This window comes from Chrysochloris asiatica, unplaced genomic scaffold, assembly GCF_000296735.1.
Source record: "Chrysochloris asiatica unplaced genomic scaffold, ChrAsi1.0 scaffold00031, whole genome shotgun sequence".
NCBI classification, from domain to species: Eukaryota; Metazoa; Chordata; class Mammalia; order Afrosoricida; family Chrysochloridae; genus Chrysochloris; species Chrysochloris asiatica.
This window is the reverse complement of record NW_006408549.1, coordinates 21,451,743-21,471,759: the sequence shown is the minus strand read 5'-3', so window position 1 is coordinate 21,471,759 and position 20,017 is coordinate 21,451,743. Positions and strand designations below refer to the sequence as shown.

Genomic DNA, 20,017 nt, shown 5'->3' with positions numbered 1-20,017 from the left:
CCAGTTGAGCCCCCCGCCCCACCCTCCCTGACCTAATAAGGCCGTGCAGTGTTCTGGAGGACCTATATAAAAGGCGTTGACTGGAGGGGACTCTGCACCACGCCGCGCAGAGAAGGCAGGAGCCGTCGGGCATCCAGAGCAACGATGGCCAAGGAGTGGGGCTACGCCAGCCACAATGGTGAGTGTGGGTAGCTGCGACTCAGGGCATAGACAGGTACTAGAGGTCCCTCCCCCTCTCCCCCGCCTACCCTGCCTCCCACTGGCCACACAGAGTGGGTAACTCTACGGAGTAAAGAATAAAAACGTAGGCGTAGGGAGTGGATGGGAAGTAACGTGCGCTTGTAAGTTCCAAACACTGCATACCCTTTTATCTTCATTTCACTTAGTTCTACCTACTGTTATTATTTCAAGCGAAACAATCTCAAGCCCAGAGAGGTTTGGTAGCTGGCCCAAGGTCACATTGCCTCGGACTGGAAAGCCAGACAACCAGATTTCCAATTCTGATGGTCACTTAACTCTGTAACAGCTGGGCAGGGCACTCACCTGGAGTTGGAATAAAAACTGCTCCATCTAAGGCTTCTGCCTATCTATGAGTAAAGAGTGTAAGAATGCTCAGAAAACAACAAAATGATGCAAAAACAAACGTATGTGGTCAGTGTTACTTTTGTCCCAGCTGTATGATAGTAACATTGGTTGAAAATAATGTGATGAAGTCATATAAAATATTTTGAAAGTATGTCTTTGGTGTTAAATTCTTGAGCTAGACATAAGGAATACACCAAGTTATATATAGTCTCCAGGTAGGCTACAAAAGCAGCTCTAAACAGATCTTAAAAGCTAGGCCTGTACTGTCTAATATGAAACCAAAAACATTTTTATAATTTTTGTCTTTGTTGTTGTTATTAAGTACCGTGGAGTCAGTTCTGACTCATAGTGACCCTGCACAAGGTTTCAGAGGCTGTTAATCTTTACGGGAGCAGAACGCCTCATCTTTGTCTCGCGGAGCAGCTGGTAGTTTCGAACTGCTGACCTTGCGATTCATAACCACTATGCTACCAGAGCTCCTTAATTATTGTCTAGTCTCTGTCTATTTTGCTGATTTAGTCAATCAAATAAATCCACTCAACTTTGGTCTCTAGGTCCTGACCACTGGCATGAACTTTACCCGATTGCCAAGGGAGACAACCAGTCTCCCATTGAGCTGCATACCAAAGACATCAAGCATGATCCTTCTCTGCAGTCATGGTCGGCATCTTATGACCCTGGCTCTGCCAAGAGCATACTGAACAACGGGAAGACCTGCAGGGTCGTGTTTGATGACACTTACGATAGATCAAGTAAGTATGACACATAGGTAGAGGATACGTCCAATGTGGATATGTCCAATGCACATATTGGAAAAATATGATTTATCACACAGTACTGGGGACAATTCATCTCTGAAATTGAGATGACATTTGACTTTGTTTTAGTTGTGAATTATATTTATGTACTGAGAGTAATGTCTTACCCTCCAGCCTTGGGCAGTTTGCTGCTACAAAATGGTTCCATGCCCAAGCAAATAGTTGACAATGCATTCTTGAAAGGGAACATGGGTAGGGCAGTGATGGCAATGAATCCACTTGAATATTCTTCAGGCTGTAAGAGTCTACTGCTGAGGAGGGTTCTTGTGCTTCTTTCCAAGGTCTGAAGAGCCAGACTCTGATTCTCAAGTGTAGCAGAATCTATTTTACAAAGCAAGGAGCATAGCAAAGAAACAAAGTAGGCATTTCTTCCTTTAATCTGGAACGGGGCCAATACAGAAGAAATAATAGAACCATTGTATGGTTAAAGATGACTTCTATGTTACAACCCCATTATTTTCCCCCAAATATAGCAATTTTCATCTGATTCAGTTGCTAAGTATTTTTTCAAGTATCTGATAATTTTCTTGAGTAGCATGTCTGTCTGTGAAACTGGAACATTCTATGTTGAAAACAATATAACAACTAAGTACTATGTTATTGGTGTGGAGTCCTGGTGTGGCACTGTGGGTTAATGCGCCAGACTGCAAAGCCATTTGAACTGCAAGTCGGTGGTTCAAGCTCACCTGCTGCTCCTCGGAAATCCTATACAGGGTTGCTATGGGTCTGAATCGACTCGACGGTACTTAACAACAACAGCAATTATTGGTGTGGCACTATAGGATAAGCCCTGGACTGCTAACCACAAGGTTGATTCAATCTACCAACTGCTCCTTGGAAACCATATACAATGTCACTATGTTGATGGCATTTAGCAACCCAACAATGACATTAGGCAAAATAGTGAAATAACAGAAAACTAAAACAAAAGTTTTATTTCACTATAAATGAGAAATCATTTTTCTTTCATATGCTGGTGCTTAATATACAATAATACAGTTTTATATAGTCACCAATAAACTCCTATTTATAATAAAGTTAAATTTACCATTATAATTATTGATGTACATAAGTGAATATTCTTAATGATGTTGTAGTAAAGAGTAATCAAATCATAATTCCTACCTAACAGGAAGTTTCCAGGTAGGCCTATGATAAAAATGCACATTTTCTTATACAATGAGATCATACTGCTATCTGTTCTTCTACATTTAAATTAGCTCCAATTTGATGGAAACAGAACAACAAAGTGAAACAGTATGTGTTAGAATGAACCACATGAAAATGTCACATTTGTAGACAAAAATGTTTGAGTAGTAGCAATGTCATATGGTTTGTTGGACAGAAAAAGTGCATTATATCAGTATTTCTCATTTCTACCTGGCCAAGCTCATACAGGCTAGAACCTACACTATAGTTTCGCTGGACCACTTCCACCCAATATTTTGTTTATCCTTTCTAGAGTCGTTACCCTACGAATTCTATTTTGACCTAGTTCGTATTGTTAAATTTTCATGCTAGTGTTTCCGCATAGTTTACTAGTGTTCTTGGGAAGATACTCAGTCTCCACAGGCTGAGTAAATTGAAACCAAGTTAAGTGAGGGGCTGAGGCACCTTCAATTTAAGTTGTAAATTGAAACAATTCCAACTTGATGCTACCAAGAATTCCCTAAGTTAGCTGATTCACATCGACTGATTTCCTGGGAAATCTTTCCGTTTTCCATTTCATCTCATTTGATTAGACAAAGTCTACTCTGGGTTTGGATGAAAGTTACTGCTTGTAGTCTTTCTGGAAGCAAGACCTAGAGAAGGAATTTACATTTGCTAAGTGATTGCTGGACACTCTGGTGGGGACTTTAAAGTGCATAATCTCATTTAATCCTCAACAGCAGTTCTGAAAGGTTGGCATTATTATCACTCTTTTAGAGATGTGAATGGAGTCCTGGTGTGATGCTGTAAGATAAACACTGGACCACAAGGTCAGTTTGAACTGCAAGGTCAGTGGTTAAAGCTCACCAGCTGCTCCTCGCTCCTCGGAAGCCAGAGCCACTATGAGTTAGAACCGACTTGACAACACTTAACAACAACAAGAGATGTGGAAAAGGTTCAGAGTAGTTTAGCAACTTGTCTGAGATCATACAGCTAGCAAGGAGTCACGTCGGGATTGGAACCTAAATCTGTCACATTCTTTCCACTGCACTACATTACTGATGTGCTCTTCGGTTGTATGTGTACTCTTATTGTCCTGTTACTTTAATTTTGTGTTCATAGCTGTTAAACTGATATTTGTAAAGTAACTAAGGAAGCAAACCAAACAGAGACAGAAAAGAAAGAAAATATTTATTGACCCATCACAAGCCTTCATTTTTTGAGGAGACCAGTGTGCTTGGGAATGGGAATGGCAACACAGACTTGGCTGTAATAGCATTTGTTTAAAGGTAGACTATGTATGAAAATTCATGAGTTCACTGTTGACGTGGCTTCTCTGAATCACAGTGCTAAGAGGTGGCCCCCTCACTGGACCCTATCGCCTTCGCCAGTTTCATCTTCACTGGGGTTCCTCCGATGATCATGGCTCTGAGCACACTGTGGATGGAGTCAAGTATGCAGCTGAGGTAGGCAGAACTGCTGCCATGAATCCCATAAAGTGAAAACTGAAAAGTAACAGCCACAGTAGCAAAACAGCACCCACCGCTTTCCCCTCACAAGCCTATGGTTGTAGAAAAAGCTGTAGTCATTTTAGCAGGGACTTCCCGGGCGGTACAAGTGGTTAATGTGCTTGGCTGCTATCCAAAAGGTTGGAAGTACAAAGCCCCTCCGGAGGTGCCTTGGAAGAAAGATTTGTGATCTAGTTCAGGAAAATCAGCCAATGAAAACCCTATGACAAAATTATCTTCTGACACACATGATGGAGTCACTATGAGTTTGAGAATAGATTCTACAGCAATTGTTTAACTTGTTTAGTTTTAGCATAAATTGAAACTGTCAAATATTCTAGGCTAGCCAGTTAAGAAAGTACAAGTGCGTTAGCATCATGCATGAAGACTTCCAGGGCTATATTAAGAAATTGGATAGTAGCTTTAATAGAAAAGGGCAGAGTCCTGAATGGAACTGCAAAGGCAAGGATAGCTACCATTTCCTAAATGCTTACGTGTGTTAACTCACTTGATCCTCTCAGACACGCTGAGAGGTAACAAATGAGGAAATTGAGGCACAGAAAGGTTTCATAACAAAGTCAAAATGCTAAACCTGGTATTCTACGTTGTGGAGAAAGACTTCACAGTCCTATGGGTGTAAACTGCTCAGTTAAAGCTTTAAAGAAAAGCATGGTTTGTAGCTCAGGCTAAGGCAATGATTTGAAAGGAAAGTTTTCACAGGGACTGAGACAATCATGCTGTCTTTACAAAACCAAGCCTGTAACTGGGCATTATAAGCAAATGCCCTGACTGCGAAGGTCATTTCCTTCTACCTCACAATTTTCCAAAGAGCACTGCTTTGGGAACCTGGCACCACATGTGGACGGTCTCTTGCTGGAAACATTAATCCCAGTGTTGTGGAGTTGGTTCTGACTTGTATAGCCAAAAAAGACCTGACCCGTAGGGTTTCCAAGGCGGTCATTTTTGCAGAAGCAGACTGCCATATCTCTCTCCCTCTCAGTTTGTGGCCGAATGCTTAACCCCTGCACCTTTTGGGCTCTGCAGAAGAATCATTAGGATATTTACTTGTTGGTTTAAGTCAACTCCAAGAGACCCAACGAAGTCCTGAGGTGGCTCTGTAGGACAAGTACTCGATTGCAAGGTTGGTGGTTCAAACAGTCAGCTGCTCCTCAGAAACCTTATACAGAGATGCTGTGAGTCAGAAGTGACTCCATGACACTCAACAACAACAAAAGGAGACCCAAAGCACTTCACTGTGATCTTTCCACTTTCTTACAGTCAACTAAAGAGCCAGTGGTAGAATAAATAAATTATTGAAGACACCCCCTAGGTGTTCTCCCTACAAATGGGGAAAGTTTAGAGTATTTCTTAAAGATGTGGGTATTGTTTTGTAGCTTTACCTTTGCAAGGGGGATTTGTTTACTTTTCCTCTTTATCTTGAATAAACTATTTTTAGCTGTTGTGAACTGTTGTATTCTCTTGCTACTTTGTATAACTCAATGTGGGAAATGTGACTATTTTCACTAGTGCTCTTGTTCTAAATGAAAATATAAGTGCCACCGGGTTCTAGAGCATGAATACTGAAAGGAGGTAGATACGAATGTGTCTAAGAATTCCCCCCTTTAGTTTTCTTCCCTGACGTTCCTGTTAATTGTGACTTCAGGAGGTTAGCAGCTTCCCATTTATAGCTCTACATTTCACTATTTGTGTTACAAAAAGAAGTAGTAGTAGTATACAAAACTAAAATATTTTGAATAGGTATAAGAAAAGTATAGTTTTATAAATTATTATAAAGCTACAAATTTATTTATCATAATTCTCTGTGCCTTTGATTTGAAAGGAGCCCTGGTGGCGCTGTAGGATAAGCAGTGGACTGCTAACCACAAGGTCAGCAGTTCAGATCTACCAGTCACTCTGTGGGAGAAACCCTGTGAAGATTTATAGCCTCAAAAACCCTACACAGGGTCTTAATGATTCAGTGGCAGTGGGCTTGGGATTTTCTTTTTAAAAAATATTTTAACCATTACAAATGTCACCAAAATGCTACCTGTTAATATTTAAAACTTACCTCTTCTTTCAGTGTGTTCAGCAACTTTAGACAATCATTGGGTTTATTGTGGATAAGTCCCTCGTTCCAAGAATTTTTCTTATAACTTGCATCCTATGGTTTCAGCTGCATTTGGTTCACTGGAATCCAAAGTATAACACTTTTGGAGAAGCTCTGAAGCAGCCTGATGGAATAGCTGTGGTTGGCATTTTTCTGAAGGTAAGGTACACATTGACCTTTCTTTCTCTTTCAAAAGTTAGTTCCCTATCAGTGCTTAAGATAGTATGAATTTCATTCCCTCATTTTGCTTAAGGGGGAAAAATATCTTTTGCTCTCTCTGTATACATTTTAGTATTCTTTCAACGAGTCGTGTTATTACTATTAAGATCAACTCAAAATTATTTTATTTTGTTGCTGTTGGTTGCTGTCAAGTTGATTTTGACTTGTGTGCATGTGACCTACAGATGCAGACAACCAGACCATTCTTCCAAGGTACCTCTAGGTGGGTTGCAACAGACAACCTCTTGACTAATAGTTAAGTTCTTAACTTTGTGCCACCCCTGGATTCCTTGAAATAGTTGCGCCTCCCTTAAAAGTACTCTTATTTTGCCATACTCCAGAATCCCTAGCACTTCTGAATTTTGTTACGATGTGGGGGTGTGTGTGAGTTAATGTGGATGGTAAATGTGGACAGAGCCATTGAGGGAGCTTATGTGTGGTGTTGATGAGTGTGAGGAAGGCATGTGGTCCTTATCCTTTCCTAAGACTTCATTTCAACCACAATGGAAACCAGAAAAGCCAATGCTGGAAACTACTGTGATGCCAACGTCCTGGCTTGACACCCCTTCGGCTTAGGGTGGCCACCACTCCTATGAATCCAGGCTAAGATAGCACATGGCATGCCTGTGTTGTCGAGCCAACCCTGGTTTAAAGAGGACTTAGTGTTATTAACACTTGAGTTTACTAGTAACATAATATAGATTTTAAGTCAGAGGTGAAAATCTAGCTTCTTTCTTTTTCAATGACCTCATTTCTTTTATGTTCTGACTCTTTTGGCTCATTTTCAGTGTTTTAACAGAAGGACATAACAGGAAGTGGAGTGGGTCTGAGAGGAAAACCAATGAACTTAGTTTTGGACATGTAGAGTCTACTCTAGCTCTAATTCTATTAGCCATGGAATAACCGCATGGAAGGTCGAGGACAGAAAATGAAAATCAACTTATAATTTTGTGGTGTCATACTTTAGAGACTTATAGTCCAAGTTTAGATCAAGAAATAGATACCCTAAAATTTGAGGGAGAAAATTAACTTCAGTTTTTCAGTAGAACATGATATTCTGGCAGATTTATAAACACCAGTTGCAGATGGATGGATCAAAATTAACTTTGAAGACAATTCTGAATTATGGAGAAGGGAAAATTATGATTCTAAGTTTTCTATTTTCTTTCCTATAGATAGGGCGTGAGAAAGGCGAGTTCCAGCTGGTTCTTGATGCCTTGGACAAAATTAAGACAAAGGTAAACAAACACACACACGTGCGCGCGTACCCCCAAACCTTCCCTCCTAGCATTTTGATTTTTTTAAAATTTCCACGTGTATTTCTTTCACCGAAAATTTGGTAAGTTCGATGGGAATGCTAAGTATACATGTAAAAAGTTAATGCCGTTACATTTGTTTACTGTTTTTAGAGCAGTTTCACAAAACCAAAACAATCTTTACAGTCAGCCTGCCAGATAGTTACTTTCCCAATGAAGTAGGTGAGAGTTGAGAAATTGAGTGCTCCCTCTTTTCACACACACACATCTACCTCATGCACACATACATACTCACAGAGGTAGTCAACGTCAGGCTCACTGAGGCTTAGTCTTCGGAGTCTTGGCGCTACACTTTCTCTCCTGGGCCAGGTTTGTATCCTTGAAATCTTAACAGGAAAATCCTTGATTTCTGATTCTCGGTGACCCCAGGCGTCAGAGTAGAACTGTGCCCCATAAGGTTTTCAGTGGCTGGTTTTTCAGAAGTAGATTGACTTGAACATCCAGCCTGTTAACAGCTGAGCACCTAACTGTTTGACCATCCAGGAAATAGAGTCTTAATAGCGGACTCTAATAACAAATACATTTTAATTGTCTTTTGGAACTATTCTAGTATAATGCTATTAATTTTATGACCAAAGAAGATAAATATTTCCAGTGCTACACTCAATATAGGGTGTACAGTGGCTCTAGAGGATAAGCACTGGACTGTGAACCACAAGGTTCACGGTTCTAGCCCATCAATCACCCCATGGGAAAAAAATGAGGTGTTATGCTTTCGGAAACCCTATACAGAAATGCTGTGAGTTGGAACCTACTCGATGGCACTTACCAACAACAACACTCACTATATATTTTTATTTAACTTTTTATTGTGAACTGGGTGAAGGTTGACAGAGCAAACCAGTTTTCCACTTAGTAATTCGTACACATTTGTTTCATATTATTTCTGAAAGACACAGACTTAAAAAAAAAAAAAAAGTTCTACTTCGTCAACTGTGTTTGAAATCCACGGCCACAGTGGTGAGTCCATGCTAGGGAGCATAGGCCTACTCACCATGCTTGTGCTCTCTCCCCTCTCTCTCAGGGTAAGGAGGCACCCTTCACCCATTTTGACCCATCTTGCCTGTTCCCCACCTGCCGGGACTACTGGAGTTACCACGGTTCTTTCACCACACCACCCTGTGAGGAGTGTATTGTGTGGCTCCTGCTTAAGGAGCCTATCACCGTGAGCTCTGACCAGGTAAGGAGCAGCCACAGAACCTTGTGAACACACAAACGTACATTGGCTGGCACTGTAAGATGCCAAATGGAGGCTTATGGTATGGCTGTACAACTGGAGACTGCATAGATTGCTTTGCCCTATATAACTACCAGTAATCTGCTCCATTTTCCAAAATGGGACTTCCAAAGAGTACCAGAATAAACACAAGTTATTTAACAATGCTCTAGAAATACTTAAGAACTTTAATGAATACAATAGTCTTTGTTAGTTTATTGTTGTTGTTAAGTGCTATGGAGTCAGTTTCAACTCATAGCGACTCTGTATAAGGTTTCTGAGGCATTAACTCTTTTCTAGGAGCAGAAAACCTCATTTTTCTTCTGCAGAGTGGCTGGTGGGCTTGAATTTAAGACCTTGAGGTCCCCAGTCCAGTGCTTATCCTGTGGAGCCACTGTGCTCCCCTTTGTTAATTTGGAGGTTCACAAAATACTGAGCTTTAGTCAGGAGATGGAATCCTGGTGTGGCATTATAGGATAAGCATTGGACTGCTAACCACAATGTCAGCAGTTCAAACCCACCAGCTGCTCCTTGGAAACTCTGTACAGTGTCACTATGAGTTGGAACCGACTCGACGGCATTTAACAAGAAGTTAGGAAATGAGAATCGATCAGATGGCAGTGGATTTGGATTTTTTGTTGTTTACATTAGCAATTAGGATTGTGAATAAAACCCTCTGAAGGAGAAGGGTGTGCTAATGGAAGTAACTTGACATCCTTATAAGGTTTGTATGTGGGGTCTTTGTGTGGTGCTGTAGGATAAGCAAGTACTGAACTTCAAGGTGGGTTTGAACATCAAGGTCAGAGTTTCAAACTCACCAGCCGCTCCTCAGAAATCCTATGTTGTTGTTGTTGTTAAGTGCCGTCGAATCGGTTCCGACCTATAGCGACTCTGTACAGGGTTTCCAAGGCTGTAAATCTTTATGGGAGCAGAATGCCTCATCTTTCTCCCATGGAGCGGCTGGTAGTTTTGAACTGCTGGCCTCAAGGCTCGCAGCCCGATTCGTAACCACTATGCTACCAGAGCTCCTTCAGAAATCCTATAGAGGGTGGCTAATTGATGCTTTTGAGTTCTGGTGTTGGAGGAGAATCTTGAAAGTGCCATTGGCTGCTAAAAGGACCAACAGATCTGTGTTGGAAGAAGTGCAGCCAGAGTGCTCCTTGGAGGCCAGGATGGCCAAACTTCGTCTCTTCATTTAAACCACCAACTTTGCATTCAGCAGCCCAATGCTTAACCCATGGTGCCACTAGGGCTCCTTGTCTGCCTTTAAATTCTCTGAATCTGTCTGTTCAGGTATCTTTTCTTACTATTCATTTAAACACACACCTTCAATATTCTCAAGGAAAGACTGGGAGAAAATAAGCAGATAGAGACATGGAAAAGAACAGATTAAAGCCAATGGACAACACAGTGACTCCCAATCTCAATCATTAATGTCTGTTCCAGTCCTGGTATGGCGCTGAATGCTAACCACAAGCTCAGTGATTCAAGACCACCATCCGCTCCTTGGAAACCCTATGATGGGTCGATATGAGTTGGAACTGACTTCACAACACTTAACAATAATGACTAATAGTAAGTTTAGCTTATGAGCACCTCTCTTCACTTGACTATGACAGTAACATTAGTGTTTATACCAGTTGTATCAAAAGATCAGATTTAACAGTCTCTCACTGATTCAAATATTTTGAAAGAAGGATGAAATTTTCTTGAGAAAAGTTAAAAACATTTTAATACAGAAATAAAATGTTACTAATAAGAATTTCCTAAATAATAAGAATTTCCTAAATCTGTATCCTCTGAAGTAGTTGTTAGGTGCCATCAAGTCGGTCCTGGATCATCGCGACCCTATGAACAACAGAATGAAACACTGCCCGGTCTTGGGCCAACCTCACAATTGTTGCCACATTGATGCTGTCATACTGCCAATCTATCTCACTGGGGGTGTTCCTCTTTTTCTCTGACCTTCTACCTTATCAAACATGATATCCCTCTCCAGTCACTCGTCCTCTGAAGTTATAAGTCTTTAAATTGTAGCATAACTCTTAATTTCTTTCTGCACTTTAAAAAAAACTGATTCCATATACCTGTATGTTGAAGCCACTTAATCTTATTATTTGCACAATGTTAAAATACTGTCATCTCCTCCTATATACGGAGTCCTGGTGTGGCGCAGTGGGGTAATGCATCAGGCTGCAGAGTTGTTTGAACTGCAAGGTCGGTGATTCAATCAAGCTCACCAGCTTCTCCTTGGAAACCCTATACAGGGTTGCTATGGGTCGGAATTGACTTGATTACACTTAATAACAACAACCTCCTATATACAGCGCGTAGTTCATACTGAGCCTTCAAACAAGAATAATTATTTCAGAATTCATGGGGCAGGGAAATGTTTTGACCAGAGGTCATAGTGATCCTGTATAAAATGAATAAAATGGTTTATAAAGAAAAATGTTTATAACAGCTAAATTATATTTCTGACTGAGTACTAGAGACCAGTTGTGTTTGCTTGTCTAGTTTGAAAAATCAGTAATTTCTAACTCTTCATAGTCAAACTATGAAAATCGAGAAGTTCTAACACTTCATAAACCAAAAAAAAAAAAAACAAAAACCCAAATCAAAAACAAACTCTGACTCATAGTGACCCTATTGTATAGACTAGAACTTCCCCATAGGGTTTCCAAGGAGCTCTTATAGTGTAGTTGGTTATAAGTTGGGTTGTTAACTGTAAAGTCAGCAGTTCAAATCTACCAGCAGTTCCATGGAGTAAAGATGAGCCTTTCCGCTCCCGTAAAGATGTATAGCCTCGGAAATCCTATCCAGGGTGGCTATGAGTTGGCACCAAATCCACGGCACTTCACCACCACCACCACCACCACCACCACCGATGTTTATGGAGTAGACTGTCACATCTGTCTTCTGTGGAGTGACTGGTTTGTTCAAACCTCTGACTCAGAGGCTTATCCACAGAAAATAGTGTGTATGGAAATTAGTTTTAAATTGTTGTACGATCTCTCTCTCTTGGTGATAGAAACTGCAATGGTGAATAGAAATTGTTCATTGAATCCCCCTCAAGCGATAGGCAGGGTACATGACTTTCCTGCCATACCCTAAATACATCTCTGGGCCCATCTTTCTGTTAGCACCTCCAGGGCATCTGTGATGTGTCTGTGTGGTCTGAATGTCGAATGCCTTTCTGACTCCGTGCCCCTGCCCTTGCAGATGGCCAAACTGCGGAGCATCTACTCCAGCGCGGAAAATGAGCCTCCAGTGCCCCTGGTGGGGAACTGGCGCCCTCCACAGCCTATCAAGGGCAGGGTGGTGAGAGCCTCCTTCAAATGAGGTCCCCGGAGCATGCCCTCTTCAGGAAAGGAAAGCTGCTGTTGCAGAATGTGGTTCCTTGTTTTCTGTTGGTGCTCCTTACTCAAAGTCTATTTTGATTTCCCACACTGAGCAATGAATGTGAGAAATGCAATCAACAAGAAACTAGTTACTTTTGACAAACTAGTTTCATATGAAATGAATCTCACATTCGATATTTTGTGGAAACTATCTCCTCTATAAAAGGAGCATTTCTAGTTAAGGTGTCAGTGAAGAAGAAACATGTAGATAAAATGAAAAAAATTCAAAAAATAGTTGGATACTAATTACAAAATTTTTAATTTCACAGAGCTACAGTTTCCTGAGTTGTCCACCTTAGCAGAAATAATGAGTGATTCTATATTTCAGAGTAGAGATTTATGAAGATCCTATTAAACATCAGCCATATACTAAAATTAATATGGACACTAAGAACTGAGATGTTAATGTGATTTAGCTCCTAAATAAATCCCAAAATAAGTCCATTCGATCTTTTATTCAAAATGTATCTACCACTAAGAATTCCTGGTTTTGACCATCAGTGAAGGAGAAACACATTAAGACCAGGTGTTTAAAAGTTTCAATCTAGAGTTTGAGTTTCTTTGTCATAAAGAGGGTTGACTTTAAGCTAATATTTTCCTTTCCCTGAGGAGGGTCATTTATTTTTACTTTTACTACTTTGATCTTTGCATGCCTACTCAATTATAAACTGCCTCAGATGTTGTTCTGATTTGAGGCTAGAATTAATGATTCCTACAGCACACAGGAGTGAAAGACTCACTTGAGGTCAAAGCAGTGGTACCCATCACCAAAACCAATAAAGGCACCATTGCAAAAAGTTGTGCTGTGTTGTGCTTTGTTTTTAAAGGAAAAGAGGATTATTAAGATAACTTAAATTTGGTAAGTTCATTTTTATACCTGAATGGATTCAAGGTCTCAGTTTGACAGGATGATACACTCCTCACAGAGAGACTAAGGCATGGGTATTTTAAAATGATGACATTAAATATTGTTACAAAGTATCTAAAATTAAAATTGGGGAACATAAGGTCATTCTGCTATAAAATGTAAGTTTTAGAGAGAAATTGGTGAGGGTTGCAAAAAACCATGTGGAAGTCATGTATGATATCCCCTGACTTCACAAGGGGGAAAGAATCAAACTCAAAATGGACCCAAGGCAATTAGCATAAAGTGGGGGGTCAAATGACAGCCTTTACCCTATTCTGACACCAGCCTTCCCTCCCACAGTGCTCTCTGTTTCACATCTGGGTTCAACAATCCATTGCAATGGCCATACAGAACTCATAACAATACTCACAATTATGGGGTTTATTAGGGAAGTGAATAGGATACAAATTTATGATCAAAACCACCTTACGATGGAGCACTTCTCCAGTCAGGAACACCTCTTTCTTGTCTGCCATACTGCAGACACGCCTCACTCTTGTCTTTGACCTCTTAGCCTTGTGGCCGAGTCTGTGAATGCCCAAATGGCACGTTTCTTCAAACGAGTCTCCTGACTGTGAACACTCAGCTTTACTCAGTTCATAGTAAAGTCTCTCCATGCCACCGCCTCTTGCTGTTACCTCTGTAGTTGCTGTTTCTCTAGGTAGGGATCTCACACTTTACTCATACTCTTCCTTCTTGATGATCCCAAGATCTTCCATCTCTGCTTCTGAGATGGATCCTTATAAGCCTAGCTGGAGGGCAAAACTAACTAATCCCAGCTTTAGAATCCCTATTTGAATGGTCCCACCAGATAACTTAGTGGGAATTAGGAAGACTTTGGATAGAGAAGCCACATTAAGTAAATTCAAGGCACCACAGGGATTTATGAGTAAATTGTAGACTAAAGTATGTGATTATATATTTGGACTTGAAGTATGGAGTAGCTTTAGAGTTCTCTGGTTTAGTATTCTGAGGGTCAGACTAGTGCAGTGTGTACTGCTTAGGGCTATGGAATCAAGTCTGATTGTAAACTTTTTTTTTTTTTAATGTGCCCTTATTAATAAATAAAGACTCCTGGTATTGGCCCTACAGGCTCAGCACTAGACAGTGAACCAAAAGGTTGGCAGATCAAACCCACCAGCTGCTCCTTGGAAACCCTATTCAGGGTCGCTGTAAGTTGGAACTGACTCGACAGCACTTAACAACAAATATTAATAAATACAGCTCTTATTTCTTTAATGTGCCTCATGAGGAGGCTGGCCTATCAGTACAAAAGTCCAAACGTTTAATCTGTCAAGATATTTAATATCTGTAGGCCTAAAAAATCATTAAAACTCTAATTTTTAGTTGGTAGCTTTGTTATGTGTTTTATCACGTCACTCATTAATACACAAACTTAACAGTTAGAAGCAGCAATAACTTCATTCCCTTAAGGAATGAAAATGGTATTGGGTCAGAAGAGTCCTGAGAAGCTGGAAGTCAAGTCATATGACAGAGTCCACTGAGGCTAAAGTTATTTAATAGATTACCACTAGGGTGAAGTAAAACCAGGTTGGTCAGTGCAAACTGGATGTGTTAATTAAATCCCTTGAAACTAAGAGGTATGGAGCTCTCATTATTAGTGGTAATATACAAGCTGAATCTCTCAGGGTACTTACTAATGCCTCAAGCATTGTAAACATGCTGCTAACATGTACTACATGTGGAGTTAGGACATATAACTTTATGCCAACTACCAAAACCCAAACCCAAACCAACACACCTTGCTACCATTGAGTAGATTTCAGCTCACGATAATGCCATACATTACAAAGCTGAACTACTCCATAGAGCATTCTTGACTGTAATCTTTATAGAAGCTGTTCACCAGATCTTTCTGCTATGGAACCACTGGATGGGTATGAGCCACCAATCTTAGATTAGGAGTCAACTGCAAACCACTTGTACCATCCAAGCCCATGATTATTTAGGAATACAGGTCTGTAACAAGGCTTTTACTGTTTTGAGGAAGATGCCCAATCAAGCCATGCAATCTCCCTGGACTATATGCTCCATGACACATGGATATAAGACTTGTATATTGACATTTACCTTATTGCCTAATTCTATGCTTGACACTTCTTAAGCACTCAATAAATATTTGGCAAATAAAGAATATCTTGAACATAAAGCAATCCTGGACAAATTACTCATTGTCTTGAACAACATACAACACTGTTATGAGTATCGCTTTTTTTGTGTGAATACTATTTTAGATCTCTAGGAGCTGACCACTGTAGTTTCTGATGGGAACTTTCCAGTAGAAGATAGTCCTCAGTTTAGGTCATTGCCAATACTTAACAGCTATTACCCAGCTTAAAATGTCCCTCCACGTTTTCACTTACTCAGGGTACTGCTGTTGTTAAGTGCCTTCGAGTCGGTTCCAACCCATAGCGACGCTGAAGAGGGTTTCCGAGGCTGTAAATCTTTACAGGAGCAGAAAGTCTCATCTTTCTCCCACGGAGCAGCTGGTAGTTTTGAAATACTGACCTTGCGGTTTGCAGCCCGATTCATAACCACTACGCTACCAGAGGTACTAAGTTATTACAAATGTCCATTCATATATGCATGTCATACTTATGTCCTTATTCAGTAGGGAAACATTTTCCTGACCATGCACAAGACTCAAAACAATAGTGTTTCAGGCATATGCAACTGACAAAGGGGACGTGACTATGGGCTGCTAAGGTGAAAAAGTAATCTTAGCATTGCCAACTTTGTTCTTCAGTGTGAAATCATTAACTGCAGGTCCTTTAAAATGTACAAATAGGGCACAATTTTATTTGAATTAAGTGTGCCATATTATTCATAATTGTTGTTAAGTGCCATCGAGTGGACTCCAACTCATACTGACCCTGTATAGGGTTTCCAAGGAACAGCTGCTGGGTTTGAACTGTCAAACTTGTGGTTCACAGTCCAGTGCTGATCCTATAGAGTTACACTAGGAGTCCGTTATTCATAATAGTCTTTCAAATATACTATAGGAGGGGGGCTTCAAGAAGTTCACAGAAAATGAAATTGAAAGATGATGGAATTTTTCATTAACTTTTTGAAGTCCCCTTTTATATATGTTTTTATATAGCATAGCATAGCATATGTGATACTGTGTGATAAGCACTACACTGCTACTTGCAAGATTGGAAGTTCAAAGCCTATAGTCCCTCCTTAAGAACCATATACAGGATCACTATGAGTTGAAACTGACTCAAAGGTACCAAACAACTCAAAATGTATGAAAACAAACAAGGTTGGTTTGAGCCTCAAGGTTGGTGGTTCAAACTCACCAGCTACTCCTCTACAGGGATGGTGAGGAACATCCAGCCATGGGCCATGTAAGGCCCTCAGAATATTTTTATCTAGCCAAGGCAAGCACAGTTACAGCCATCACATTCAGGGTGAGTCCTGGTGTGGTACTGTAGGATCAGTACTGGACTGTGAACCACAAGTCGGCAGTTCAAACCCACCAGATGCTCCTCAGAAACCCTATACATGATTGCTCTGAGTAGAAACCAGCTTGACAGCACTCAACAGCAACAATAATTAAATGTTTGATCAAATACAGCAGCCTAATTTTTAAGTTAATTATTTTGTGTAGTCCGCAAATGATGTTATCCAAATGGCCTTTGGCAGAAAAATGGTTCCCAACCCCTGTTCTACAGGGTCGCTATGAGTTTGAACTGACTCACCAACACATAACAACAACAAATAGTTATCTAGATAAATGGGGATTATCCTATTAGACCATGCAGAACTTAAGTTTTCAGTGTCAAGCTGTAGTCATTTATAATTGAATAAACATAGCTGAAATCGACAAACTTTAAACAAGCTTGGATGTATGTGAACAAGCATTATGCCAATTGCTCAAATAATAATTGCCTAAAAAAAATGTGTAGTCCCAAACTGCATCAGAATCACATATCAAAAATTAAATTTATTCAAGTTTTCCCTTCCAATGCCTTATAATTTGATATTAAAGAGAAATACTGGACATGAATATGAGCAAAATATATTCCTTATAAAAGAATAAATAAAGGTAAGACATAAAGAATACCTTTGAATGTCAGATTTAAAGTTTTTAAGACAGATTGAGTTTACGCAAATTTAATGATTAAAAACAAAACATAACCCAATAGCCTTTAGGTAGTGCATGGAGTCCTGGTGTGGTACTGTAGGATAAGCACTGGGCCGCAAGTTCATTGGTTCAAACCCACCAGCTGCTCCTCAGAAACCCTGTACAGGGTCACTATGAGTTGGAACCAACTTGGTGGCACTTAACATCTTACAGACTTCCAACGGAATGCAGGCCAAATCATGTTTGCATGTTATTTTTAGTAAGGTCACTAGATGGCAGCAGAATAATTTGAAACTTATTTTGAGTCACTTGTTAGGTGCTGTCAAGCTGATTATGACTCATAGAATCCCCTGCACAGGGTTTCTGAGGAGCAGCAGGTGGGTTTGAACTGCTAATCTTTTAGTTTGCAGTCCACTGTTTATACTACAGTGCCATACCAGAAGTTCAAGAAATGTTTACTATAAATCATTCATTTGGGTCACTAGATGGCAGCAACAGAGCCTGGTGGCGCTTGTTTACTAACCAGGAGATTCGTGATTTGAACCCACCAGCTGTTTTACAGGACAAAAATGTGGCAGTATGCTTCTGTAACAACTGTCCTTGAGTTGATCTGACTATAGTGACCCCATAGGACACAGTAGAACTGCCTCATAGGGATTCTGAGTCTGTAAATCTTTCCAGGAACAGACCTGCCTCAACTTTCTCCACAGGGCAGAAGTGGGTTCAAATGGCAGCTTGGTGCTTAACCCACTGTACCACCAGGGATTACTTTTGTAAAGATTACATCGTTGGAAACCCTATGGACAATTCTACTCTGTTCTATGAAGTCACTATGAGTCAGAGTTGAATCAGCAGTAGCGACACGTTTGGTGTTTTAGATGGGAGCCAAATAATTGTAAAACTGACTGAAATTACAAGATATGCTTCATTTAATCATGTAAGTTTCATTGCAATGAGTTTTTTTATTCTAAATTGACAGCCTATTTTCTTTTCTAAAATGTTTAATATAAATCATTAATATCTATCTACCAAAGAAGATATAGTGAAGGATTCTTAATTTTGAGATTTCATTGTTGTAAATCTTAGTAGCTAAAGGTAAGACTTGAAGGATGAAAGGATAATTGGTAAACTAAAACCTAAATAGGTGAGAGATGAGGTTATTCCACATTCAGAAGGACTACCCACGCTACCTAGGTTTGAAATCACCCTGTACTTGATATATGGCACCAGACAAGCTGATTTTCCTATGCCTCTGTCTCATCTGTAAGTGGGGAATAATAATACCTATCCACAGGATTGTTTTAAGAATTTAAATAAGTTAATACACATAAACTACTTAGAATAACTATTCTGGCAAATAATAAAACTCTCAATAGAAGTTCATTATTACATCTTTTGTATATTAATTTTATTTTAAACAAAAATATGTATTGGCTTGTCCAGTATCTAAAATCATGTTTCTCTGTATATCTATCAATAATTTCATAAATTTATGTATCAATCCAAATAATCCTAATGAAGTTCATTGCTGCTTTGCTTGACACTGGAGGAAATGACATTTAAAAACAACAACTATAATAACTCTTATCCCATGTTATGCTTCAGGAAAAACAAGATATGACCACATTAGAAACCAGCCCAAAAGACTGTATCATTTAAGTTCGAGGATAGATGGTTCAGGGATGATTGGAGAGTATTTTCCGAGGAACCTTCTACTCTGGGAACTCAAGGAAGCGTACAATGAGCAACACTTTCAGAAAATGAACCATATAAGACAGGTGGGTACTATTGTGTTCTTTCTGTTTTACTGACTTTCAGATTTTGACAAGACAGAGTCCCTGGAATACTGCACAAAGTGGACAATTTATTCTAGTAGCACGTACAGAACATCTCCTACCATGAAGTTCAGTTTTGAACTTCTCTGGGTATGTCAGAAATCAGAATCATGAAAGAGATGCACAAACTATGCTTAGGCAAGGAGTTTATGCATTTAGGGGTGATGCCACTTGGATTGTTGTTCAAAGGGAAAGAGAACAATCTAGGCATAAAATCTGAGTTCAAAGCCTTGACTTTAGAGCTTGTGGAGTGTGTTAAACTAGATGGAGTTCAGTAAGTGGCAGTCACCTGACAATTTGGCCAGGTGGAATACCACAGGTAATCAGCAGGAGAACTTGGAGTCTAACACTGTAGTCACAGGGGACCAAGTGCACTGCAGCGGCAGAAAACCCAGTGATTTAAATGCTAATTTTAGCCAGGTGAGAATTGGCTCTGTACTGGTAAACAGGGCATCAGATTATCCCTCATACTTAAAAATCACTTCCAGTTAGAGGAGCCTGGAACCTCAGGGAATATATTTTGGTCATTAAATGTAATATTCTCTGTTCCAACATGCCCATGCCTTTCTGTTATCTTCACTAAATCCATTTGAAATTTGGATAGTTCCAAACACATTTGCTCAAAGGAAGTCATTTCCCAAAGGGCACCTGAATCCCATGAAATGATAATACAACTGAAGTGTTTGAAAATATCATGAAAGTTAGGCTTATAGAATTCACACTTTGGCTCCTAAGTGTGATTAGTTTTAAGAAGAATTTAAGGCAGTGACTAAGGGTATATGGGTGAGTGAAGACCCCAAAGCGAGGACTTAGCAAGGCGAGAAAGATTGTGTAAGTCAGGCAGA

At 39.9% G+C, this 20,017-nt stretch overlaps 1 protein-coding gene across 1 annotated transcript; it reads left to right on the top strand.

Moving 5' to 3' along the window:
- Window positions 1–102: 102 nt before the first annotated feature.
- Window positions 103–12,260, top strand: LOC102837412 (carbonic anhydrase 3-like). Its single transcript, XM_006859238.1, has 7 exons — window positions 103–178; window positions 1,140–1,337; window positions 3,900–4,018; window positions 6,234–6,326; window positions 7,562–7,624; window positions 8,727–8,882; window positions 12,141–12,260. Exons 1-7 carry the CDS (start codon window positions 145–147, stop codon window positions 12,258–12,260), a joined length of 783 nt encoding a protein of 260 aa, XP_006859300.1. The 5' UTR covers window positions 103–144.
- Window positions 12,261–20,017: the final 7,757 nt, after the last annotated feature.